Here is a 12,366-nt window from a genome sequence, read left to right as displayed (position 1 = left end):
TTCTCACTTAGAGAAGATCGACGCGTGTGGTGGGAGTAGTGGGAGGTCCTAGGGTAGGCGCTTTCACTGTAGGCCTATACTGCGGTAACGGACTAGCCTTGTGTATGGTCAGGTGGAACCCCTCGGCAATGGCTTTGCAAAGCAGTAGGGCCATCACAAGTGCACAACCCGCCCCAGCTCTACATTCATTCTATGTCCGGACGTGTCTAGGAGTCTTTGCATGTTGAGACGATTGGTTTTGGTTAAGTTATGAAATATATGCTCATGAACATGATAACTTGTATGCTTGTATGTAAATCTATGCTTTTGGTAAAGTAGATCATTTTACTTTGATGATGATGTTTGTTTGAAAACTAGCTCACCCTTGCACTTGTATGTTGTGTGTGTTTGCTTCCTCCCTTGCGATGATCATCCAATCCTTTGGATGTGAGCAGTAGGTGATGCAGTACCCTTGGAGCAGGCGTGGGAGACTAAGGAAGATCCAGCACCTAGTGCTTAGGCAATCATGTTGTTTTATTTCTTTTTAGCTTATCATATTTTGCAAAACCTTGGACCTTTGTACTTGAGTTACTTGTCGTTTTAATTTCCCCTCTATTTTGGATGACTGTAATTTATACCTATACAGTTATCTTCTACTCCTAACTGCTTTCTATTATTATAATATGTTGCATTCCATTTGGTATGAATTATACACATATTATGGGATGTTACATAAAGAAAATGAAAGAGTCTTTCACGGGAAGGGTGACTATCCCAACGACTTTTTTTTTGCATATACCTATATGTTTCATGAGATGTTTATAATATTACCAAACACTATTGTTATCGATGATCCTCCTGCCAAGAAAAGGAAAAGCAGACGACGCACTGAAAAGGGTGGTAATAGTAAAAAGAGTAAGACCACTTCTCCTTCCTGTCCGTTCCCTGATGGAATTTGGAGCAATGCCTTCTGCTTAGGCTAACTTTGATAAGATGTCTGCTTAGAATTTTCTTCTCTTGGAATGTGCACAATACTAGCCTTTGGAAATCCTTTGAACAACTCACTTGTCTTATGGAAATATCACAATAATTGATTGTCTTTAACCTAAAACGTTTCATTCATATGTCCGACCACCAACTGGAAATTCGTTCGACGTTCCAAATTGGTGACCTCTAATTCTTTTGCCAACATCAAGTCGACAATTAACGCTTCGTACTCAGCCTGACTATTGCTAGTTTGGAATTTGAAGATTAGGGCTTGCTCAATTATAACACCATTCCAACCTTCTAAAACAATGTATGCTCCTCCACCTCTTTTATCCGAAGAACCATCCACGTTAAGGCACCATAGTTGAGGGAGAACATCTTGCTCAAGTATTAGTTCAGCTGCGAAATCTACAAGGTGTTGTCCCTTAATGGTCATGAATGTAATTCGTTCGACCTACATAACATAGTTGCTATCGACATTACCTTATCGTTCGAATCAGATCCTTTATACCATACAATAAATATTTAATAGATCATAAAAATTCAATTAAATGTTTTTATATTATCAAAAATTTAAAAATTAATTAAACCTTAAATAAATATAAATTTTAATTAATTTTAAGAAAATAATTAAGTTATTAATTTGAATTACACACTTTAATCACCTAAAAAAATAAGTTATGGTTATTATTTATAAGAATAAATTACACATCGAACTTTGTAGTAAAATTACTTTGGAGAACTTTTACATTGGAAAAAGTTTTATATTTTCAGGAAAAAAAGCTATTTAAAATATTTTCAACTAGTAAGTTATTTGACTATAGTCAGGCAATCTAAATAAATAATTATACAGGCTATTATATATATATATATATATATATATATATATATAAACTCTCGTAGGTTTTTCACGAATTATTATATACGCAATGGTCTTCAAAAGGAAGAAAAAAAAAAGAAAAAGAAAAAAATGAAAAGAAGCGAAACTGTCGCCGGTAAAAGCGGTTGTTACGTTGGTTCCAGTTGAGGGAGCTTGGGATTTGACGGCGCAGTTTTGAAAAGCATTGACTTCGGGTCAACCTATCCAACCAATCACTGCGTGACACGTCATATCTCTCCACAGTCGGAGGATTGACCGAAATCTCCTCTTTGACACGCGATGTATGGCGTTCCCAATAACAATCACAATGATAATAATATATTTAGTATTAAAAGAAAGGTTTTGTGATAAAGAGAGATCTTACTCCGAAGTGGATTTCAGAATCTGAGCTCCTTCTTCTAACATTATAAAAATAAGAAGAAGAAAAAGGGACACTAAAGATTTTGTGATTTCCTGATAGATTTGCTTTTGTCAAAGGGACTTTATATTATAGACAGATATTAGCTCATACACGGAATACAAAATCTTTCATTCATAATTACATTACTTTTAAAAATGAATTTTCAGTAGATAAATTTTTAAGCTAATTATAACTTAAAAATTAATCTATACAATTAATTATTTTCGACCAATATATATATATATATATATATATATATATATATATATATATATATATATATATAATGTTTGTCTTAAATCATATTCAATGTACTTGCTTAAAAACATTACTTGTTAGCATTGTGTAATGACTTGATATTCCACATATGCGTCGTTGCTTATATCAAGTAACATTGTTTAAGAGTATTCACAATGCATGATAACTTGAATGAGTGGTTAATCTTAATTTTATGACTTTTACACGTGTTAAAAAATATTACAAAACTTATTCTAAAGCTAAAATGATTAAAACAGGTATTTAACTAGGTTTATAAATTCTAAGCAAACTCAATATTAATGTTTAACTTAATATTTTTTTTTCTTATTTAAAGCGTAATGTTTTAAGTAAGTTATTTATATAAATAAATAAGAATGTTTATATAAATAATATAATGGTTGGTATTTGGCTTGTTAAGCGAAAATCATTTATTTGAAAATCAAGATCTTGTTTAGGTTTAATCATTGTTGACTATTTATTTTTTTAGGTGAAATTCATTTAGATGAAAGTTCAATAGTTTTGATCATTGGATAGACTAAAGATTATTGGACGAGCATATCTTACGCTAAGTGACTAATAATGAATTTATAAATGTGTTTAAGTTGCCAAACCAACAAAATGATAACTGAACGAATACAATATTTTCTAAATTTTAACTAAAATATTTCTAAATAATAAAATTGTTTATATATATATATATATATTTATTTATTTATATCACTAAATTGTATATTTCATCATCTTTTTATATTTGAATATTATTATAACATGATAAATATTCAATTAAAATTTATTCATATTTAGTTTCATGTTGGATTATATGATTCAAGTATATTTTGGAGATAATAAGAGTTAAGGTCGAGATGGTATATGAATATTTGTAGTAATGTGAGGTATTAAGCGTATCCACTTATGTTAGGAAGATCTTCTACTTTAGTAATGATTATAATATGCAGATTAATATATTAAGTGATGAGAAGTGAATAATGACGAAAAGTGAATAAATTTTATAATATGATCAGAACACATGTTGATGTTTGAGTACAAATATAATTTAAACTTATTCTAACTGATCAAGATAAAGATAAAGATTCTAGATATGTGAAACTTGTTTTTGGTCATGTGTACATATCTGATATGATAAATTTAATATAGAACTTTCAAAAGACATCAATAAATATTTTTTAATGAATATTCTTCCTATTATGAATCAATGTGTAATATAAATTTGAGTTGTGTATGAATAATGTTAAAAACAATGTTACTCGTATAATAACTTCAAATTATATACCCCGATTATAATTTTTATTAAACAACATTGTCTAATTTGAATAAACTTCTGTAAACAACTATTGACGTAATACAAAATTCAACAATTATAACATGCGTAATTACTTAATAATAAATTATACTAGTGTAAAGATATGTCATACTTTCCAATCAAATTTTAATATTTTCAACTGCGCAAATTAATATGATGTAATATGTTTCAATTCAGAAAGTATTTTGAGCTTTGGAATGTATAATTTTAAAAGTAACCATAAAAAACCAATAAAATAAATTTATTTTTAAAATATCAATGAACATATAGCTTATACGTATGATTTATAACTAAGCATTAAACATTTTTAGTAAAAAAAATTACCTTTTTGCTTTTTCAACTGTTGATCTAGATCTTTTTATGATTCTTTAACAAGTATGAAAATTTTTTATTTCCCTTGTGAAGATTTCCACAAATGGGTACAGAAAAAAGTGAAAGAAAATGGTGACGTGACATGATATGATAATGGATAGATTGACAGAAGAACATCTCATGTTACATTATTATATTAGACTAAGCTGTATTTAAGATCTAAGCAAGCACCCGCGTCACGTTGAGGATTCCTTCGTCTCTGTCTTTGTCTCTTTCTCTCACTCTTTGCTTTCCCTCTGGTCGAAGCAAGAGATGGACTCCAACACTATCGTTTCATGGCCGAGGATGTCAGAAAACATTGAGGGTTTTGCCCTCTCACCCAACAAATCCGAAGAGGTTCATGTTTTAGCAGTTGATGACAGCCTCGTTGATCGCAAAGTCATCGAACGCTTGCTCAAAGTCTTAGCTTGCAAAGGTTAATTCTCTCAAATAATTAAGTCAAAAAGAGAAGTTTTTGTTGATTTGCTTGATAACAATCTTCGCTTTATCAGTGTTCGTTGTGAACTGAAGATTTTCTTTGTTAAATTGCAGTTACTGCTGTTGATAGTGGGCTGAGAGCACTGCAATTGCTTGGACTATTGGACGAGCAGAAAATTCCCTCTGAAACTAATGGTTTTGCTGTATGTATCATGGGGATCGTTTAATTCAGTTCCATTTTACATAAAAATGTAAAACTGACATAAAAACGAAACCATAATGTTCTAATCTGGGTTGTGCCATTTTCCTTAGCAGGGTTTAAAGGTGGATCTAATTATCACAGACTACTGCATGCCTGGAATGACGGGTTATGAGTTACTGAAGAAAATCAAGGTTAGAGAATTCAAACAATGTTCCTTCAATTTTCCACATTAATAATAATAAAATCATACTACAAAAGCACAAAAAATGGTTTTCTAAAGGTTTAACATGCAACAGGAATCGTCCACTTTCAAGGAAACTCCTGTGGTGATTATGTCCTCTGAAAACGTTTTGCCACGCATAGACAGGTACCATTGTGTTGGAGAGTTCAGTTTTTCTGGGAGTTGAATTGGTTAAAGAAAAAGTGGTTAAAAAGATTTTAAATTTTGGGAAATTATGCAGATGTTTGGAGGAGGGTGCAGAGGATTTCATAGTTAAGCCTGTGAAGTTATCTGACGTTAAGCGTTTGAAGGATTACATGACAACAAAGGAGGCTAAGGTTGAAGGCCAAGACAGGGAAGGGATTCTCAAAAGGAAGCTCTTAGACACTTCTGACGTCTCATCATCATCACCACCGTCAATTTCCTCATCATCTTCACCCTCAGTGATTGACTCTCCAATCAGACGGCTTAAAATGACCAGCACTGATTGATGTATATATATAAATATATACATATACTCAGCAATTTCCGTTTTACTTCTCTCATTCCTCTAAACACTACAGCTGCTATGTGTATTTCTATATTAGAGTGTTTTGATGTTGTTTGTTTTCCTCTTTTAGGGTTTAATCTGCAATTACCTTCCCGTTAATTGTAACGGTTTTTGTTGCGCTACCCTTTTTGTTATCTCTCACTAAGTTATTTTAATTGATTACATGAAGGTTGGTTAATAAAGGTATTCACTTATTACTGTAAATGATTGACTGATTACGTTTGTTTGGTTTTGGAAAAGGGTAAAAGCAAAAGCGAAGAAAAAGATTAAGCAGTTTAGTGATGAAGATTAACGGTGAGTGGAATGAAATTGAAATGAAGAAGTAACATAAAATAGTGTTGGTTGGATGAGAGTAATGAATGTGAAAGAGATGGAATAGGAAAATGTTGAGAAGGAAAAAGAGGTAAAAAAAAAAAGGGTAATATGAGTGTAGGTATGTGAAGAATAAGGAAAAAATGGGGATGTGAATTGGATATGTTTTGAAGTGTTGTATGAGAAAGAAGATAGGAAAGTGTAGTGGGGTCAGAGGGGGTTTCTGTATTTGTCTAGTTGTCTCCAATGGAAAGGCTTTTCTGCCATAAACCGTTTACTATGCTATATTACCAAACCTTGCCCATGTGGAATTCGAATATTTGGTCATTTGTGCTGGACCATCTTGTACCTTTCCTTTCTTTAATTTTAACCTTTTTCCTAACTCCTTCTCTCTTTTTGGCATCATCACATGCAATATTTACTTCTCTCTTTTACCATATCATCTTTCAACTCAGTCAGTCACTGTTAAAAGCACGAAACCATTGCCACTTATAAACATTCAACACAACTTACACTCAACCCTGTTTCTCTTCTCTTCTAGCCCTACATTAGATTCTGTCTTTTTCTCTCTATCCATTCTCACCAAGCTAATAACTCTTGTTAAAGATAGTCAAGATTCCTATAATTACCACCTTCTCACGTCACCCAATTCAACACTCATCATATATCTATTATTCTTAATTATCACACCCCTTCAACCTCTATCACTTATGCAACCACCATTCAATCTTATAATTAATTCTTTTCTCTCTTCATCCCCTTGTATAAAACTAATTGATAAAATAAGTTTTGTACTATTTATATATAATACATTTTATGTTTGGAAAAAGTCTTTTTAACAACTCTTTTCTGACAACTTTTTGACAACGCATACGTGACAGTTTGTGATTGGTCTGTTTCAAATATTTTTTTAGAATAAATTTAAACACACCAATAAAATAGTGATACATGTCCTGTTGTCAAAAAATTGTTAAAAAAGAGTTATTAAAACATCAATCTCCTTTATTTTTAGTTGATGTGACATTTAAAAACAAGGTAGTAATGAGTTGTGTCTTTCAATAAATGGTTTGAGAGAAATTTTTTTTAATAGAAGTTTATATATGAATTAAATGATAATTGGTATAGATGGAAATGAAAGAATGGAGAGATGAGTAGATGGGTTGGGCCTGCGTAATTAGGAGTGAAGATATGCAATGTGATATTGGGGTCCATAAAACCCACAATGCCAGGTATAATAGAAGAAATAACAATCTTTCTGGTGGACATGAATGTTGTATCAGCAGGTTGGTCCCATAATAATTGTCTCAGTCCAAAGTTTAAATTTAATTATGTGTGTCATGGTTGGCAAAATCATGATACGTAAAATCTGCTATGTTTTGTTTGATTCTGCTACAATCGGACATATGGGTCTTTTAATATTTGTTGTCAATTTCTCATTATTGTAGACGAAAGTTTACTCATGGATCATTTATAGATTCTCTTGTCGCTTTCATTTCTAAAACCCTTTCTCTCTGCCTTAAATAGGTTTTAGCTAACATCACACAGATTATTATCATCAACTTGCCTAATCAAAATGTTCATCACTATCATTATGGATTCACCTGTTCCTTTGCATGGCTACACTTCCTCAGGTTGTATCACATGCCACAGATGCTATTTCAGAAACATGTCGTATTATCTTTTTACTATATAGTATAAATATATTTATTAATTTTATTAGTCACCAGAAGAATTGGACAGACTTTAAATAAATCTCTCATTTTCATAATGTTTTTTCATCTTTAACATTTAAATCTAAAGTTTTATTTAAGAAATTTTACTTTTATTCCAACGCCACGAGGTACCACCCCTTCCCCCTTTAACCCCGTCTCCTCTACCTCCTTTTCATATAATATCTTTTTTAATTTCTTTCATTGTTTCCTTTATAAAAAATTTATTACTTTTTTGTACAAAAATATATTTATTAATCCAGATTATAATTCAATTACGTATGGTCAAACTTAATTAAATTTGGATATAATATGAGATAAGTTTAATTAAGTTATTTAGTTCATTTTAGAAATCTAGAAGCCTTTAAATAGTATGATATATGTTTAAAACTTACAATATATTTGATCTGATAGATATAAGAACACTTTAATTATTCAATATATTTGATGCTTTTGTTAAATACGTTTAGCGATTCATTCATGGATGTTGGAAAATTATTACGTGAATTTTACATAATAAATGTATATATAATCACTATATTATCACTTATTAATATATATTTATTTGAAGTTTCATTGACAATGTATACTTATTTGTTCCAAAGACAATATTTTCATGTGATTTTGTCCATTCCATAAAAAATGAACTCAAAGTTAGAAATCATAATTCGTAGGTGTTAAGAAATAATTAGATTCTTTATTTTTATTGTAAATTAGCAATCATTTTTCTCTTTATCACCATTATGAACATTATGTAATATTTTAGTATAAATTTGATCTTTACATAACCTCGTTAAATTTATCCTATGGTATTTACTTTTTCCTTGAATCTATTATTAGTTGTTCTTTTTTTTTAAAATTTATTCAGTTGAAAAATAATATATTAGTGCAACAGAAGAAATCTTTTCATTGTACTATAATACCTATAATACCTCATGAACCATACTTAATTGTTAGGATCAAGTAACATAATATATATATATATATATATATATATATATATATATATATATATATATGAGTTTGTTAATTTATGTAAAGAGTTTTTTAGTTGGTACATTTTGTCAAAGTATATCAAGTTTTAGGTTATAAAAATAGTTCCTATTAAAAAATTCCAACTTTAAATCCAAAGGTATTTTAATAGTTTTAAAATTTAATTTAAAATAAAAAAGTAAATGGTAGTTATTGGTCCTCGTCTTTTATTTTATTTTTTATTTTAAAAAATAACTACCTTTTATTTTATTTTTTATTTTAAAAAACAACTACATTTTAAAAAATATATAATAAAAGTTGTCATGTGGACTAATAAGAAATAACTATCTTTTATTTTTTTTATTTTAAATTAAATTTTAAAATTATTAAAATATTGGACTTAGAGTTGGGTTTTTTTTTAATAGGAACTTTTTTGTAACTTAACATATGGTACACTTTGCTAAAATATACCAATTATAAAAACGTTATCTTTTCTTTTCTTCTTTTTTCATTTTTTCTATTTTTTTTATAACTACTTTTTTTTAGTATTTAGATTCTTTATAGATTTTTTTTTTTCAATAAACAATTTGTCAACTTTATCCACTGAATTAAAATAGTTACTTTAGAAATTATTGAATTATTCTTCCAAATTATTGAATTTTTTTATTTTCGCTCAATTCATCGAGTTTTCTTACTTAGCAAACCAATATATATATATATATATATATATATATATATATATATATATATATATATATATATATATATATATATATATATATATATATATTTATAATTGTAAATGAAGAGTTATTGACCACATTAAAAATTAAAAATATCTATAAGAACTGGACAATGCATATTAGAAATATAAAAATATAATGTTTTAACTTTAGGACTATAACATTTTTTTTTTACTTTAGAAAATACAAAAATTGTCAACGAATATATAATTCTTGCGAACCCTTTTATAATAGTGACTTAAATAGCATTGAGAACGGACGAGTCTTGTTGTTTCATATCAACTTTTTAAGAAAAAAAAATTCATTTCATTGCATTGGCAAACTTAATAATTATAAAAATTTTACCCTCTCCATTTTCACTGGATAAACGATATATTTTAATATATTTTCTTACTATTTGAATATCAATTAATTAGTTTTTATAAAATCATTAAAAATTACAACAATAAAAATTAATATTATCAAATATTAAACATCTAAAAGATAATTTCTTATTTCAATATCAAATATTTAGAAAGAAACAATTATAACTGGACACATTTTAAATTAGTGCATGAAATAAAATTTCATATAAACCAAAACATTTTTAAATTAGATGAAACAAAGTTGATAAAATTTAAAAATATTTTTAAAAGTTATATAAATAAAACAAATATTCAAATTTAAAAATATTTTAAAGGTCTCTTTACTTTCCTTTTTTAGATTCTATTGAAATACTTTTTTTTTTATACACTAATAAAAATTATAATACATTAACGAGATCACAAAAACAAAGATTAAACTAATAGTAATATAAATTTAGCATATATATATTTCAACTTTTGAACTTCAATATATGTTGAAAATTGATAAACAAAATTATCACAAAGACATTAAATCATTATATTAGGGTAAGTGAAATGTCTTTATATAATGAGAGTGACAAAATCACACTTATATTAATGAATTAGAAAATAAATAAAAAATTATATAAAAATTATTAAAAGAGTATTCTACATGATAAAATAAGCAACAACAAAAAACATTAAAAAGAGGTAAAAATATCAAATTCTTGTCTTAAAAACAATTTCATACATTATTAAATGAAATTACATAAAAGAAAACAAATGTATAATTAAAGATATTATATATAAGATGAAAAATACTTTAAATATTTAAAGAAAACTTTTCAAATATCAAACTAGTTGAAAATTTGAAAGATAATAAAAATTATTTTAGATAAAAAAAATGTTCTTCAAACTAAACAAAAATAAAAATAAGAAAATAAATTTTCTATATTACTAGTAAATGAAGGTTTGATTCTATTGAACTCTTAAAATTGGAATTAAACATAAATAAATAAAAAATAATTAAAAATATTAAAGATAAGTAGAAATATTTAAATGTAAGAAATAAAAAATATTTAATTCACATACATTACTCAAACATAATTACTCAAAGATTGTAATAAAACAAAAAGTATTTAAGAAATGTGAATAAATTTCGTGACAATCCAAGCAATTAAAAAGGAGAGTAAAATGTGTATAAATGAAAAAAGAGAATTATAAAATTAAATACTTATATATATATATAAAGAAAAGTCGAAGTACTTCTATAAGAAAATGACACTTTCCATTAAGTGTTAAATTGAACTTTGAAGAAAACAAATGTTTAAAGCTTCTAATAAAGGATAGTAATAACATTTAACGTTTTTCATTTATATTTTAGATGACATTAGACGTTATCATACTATTTAGTCATCTTTTAAACACACCGTTTAACAACATCATACTATCCATCATTTATTTTGTTTAGTCATAAAGTTAAACTTTAAAACAAAGTTTATTTAGATGATTTGTCTTAACACAAAAAGATCCAATAATATTATCTTTATCAAATATCGGTTTATGAGGAGAAGAAACACTAGTCAAGTCAACTTTAACATCCATTGAATAAAATATATAATAGATTAAACTAAACCACTCTAAACATACATATATTAATCAAATAAAAGAATAATAATAATAAATATTGTGTGTCTAATTATTAAGTCCCTGACAAGTGTATCAGATCGTATCAAGTAATAATAGACAGTAAGTCCAGATCGTTTCCCAAGGGACTCTCAGGCCTTATCTTTCATGTAAATTGATTGCATAAGACTTAAAAGAAGAATAATTTTGTAGTGTTAATGCAAAACTTAATCTAAACATTCAAATGCAAACTGAATCAATTGGCAAATAAAAGATATGAATGAATGGAGTTGTTGGGGTTTACAATTTCATCCTTATCCACCCTCTTATATCTACTATTCTTATTAAATTCGCTTTATTATCAATGCCATGCAACTTTCTAGATTACTCAAAACCCGATTCCTCGGCGAAGAAAGCCTATTACTAATTACTAGTTTACCATTCCTAGTCTCCCTAGTAATCACCAACGCATTAAGTATAGAAGCTTAAAGCAATTGATCGTCCTACTCCTATTCCTAGGCAGTATTTCATAATCAAGAGAATTCTTATCAGTTCTAGATTTCCCCATACGTTCCCGTATCGACAAAATCAAATATCATGACACCGAATGAGTTAAATGATGTAAGCATTAACATCAGAAAAGAAAACCCAAACAATTGATAATAAAAGCATATGAATATAATAAGAAATTTGATACAAGAGAGTTTCAAAAGGATTTACATTGTTCCCCAACAACAAAGGGTTTAGTTCACCATAGACATAGTGAAACTAGATGAAATTAATGGAAAAGATGAAATAGTAAACCCTAAAATTGATAAATTGGAGCCTTAGCATCCAAGAAACCGCCTCCAAGGAGTGTAGAAGGTGCTCTGAAGTCTTCCTCTGCCAAAAAATTACCCTAAAGGTCGCACTGGGTCTATTTATAACGCGGAAAAGTAACAGAATTTTGGCCTAGGCCCATCATTTAAGCGCTCAGCGGTAACCCCCATAATCGCAGGACGCTCAATGGTTCAACCTGGCGCTCAGCGCTGGGTCTCAGAATCGCAGGACGCTCAGCGTCACCGCTCAGGCGAGAAACAGTGACTTCCTCCACGA

General features: G+C 28.4%; 1 protein-coding gene across 2 annotated transcripts; it reads left to right on the top strand.

Annotated features, from left to right (window-relative positions):
- The first annotated feature begins 4,357 nt into the window (after positions 1–4,357).
- On the top strand, positions 4,358–5,790 carry LOC106766891 (two-component response regulator ARR17). 2 transcript variants are annotated; one of them, XM_014651669.2, is made up of 5 exons: positions 4,358–4,612; positions 4,729–4,817; positions 4,927–5,007; positions 5,113–5,183; positions 5,278–5,790. In XM_014651669.2, the coding sequence occupies exons 1-5, from the start codon at positions 4,450–4,452 to the stop codon at positions 5,525–5,527; spliced, it is 654 nt and encodes a 217-aa protein (XP_014507155.1). In that variant the 5' UTR covers positions 4,358–4,449; the 3' UTR covers positions 5,528–5,790. The 2 variants fall into 2 exon arrangements, with proteins under 2 accessions (XP_014507155.1, XP_014507156.1); XM_014651670.2 differs by having other exon boundaries at positions 4,450–4,612; positions 4,930–5,007; positions 5,278–5,527.
- Positions 5,791–12,366: the final 6,576 nt, after the last annotated feature.

This window comes from Vigna radiata, chromosome 7, assembly GCF_000741045.1.
Source record: "Vigna radiata var. radiata cultivar VC1973A chromosome 7, Vradiata_ver6, whole genome shotgun sequence".
NCBI lineage: Eukaryota > Viridiplantae > Streptophyta > Magnoliopsida > Fabales > Fabaceae > Vigna > Vigna radiata.
This window is presented reverse-complemented; position numbering and strand designations above follow the sequence as displayed.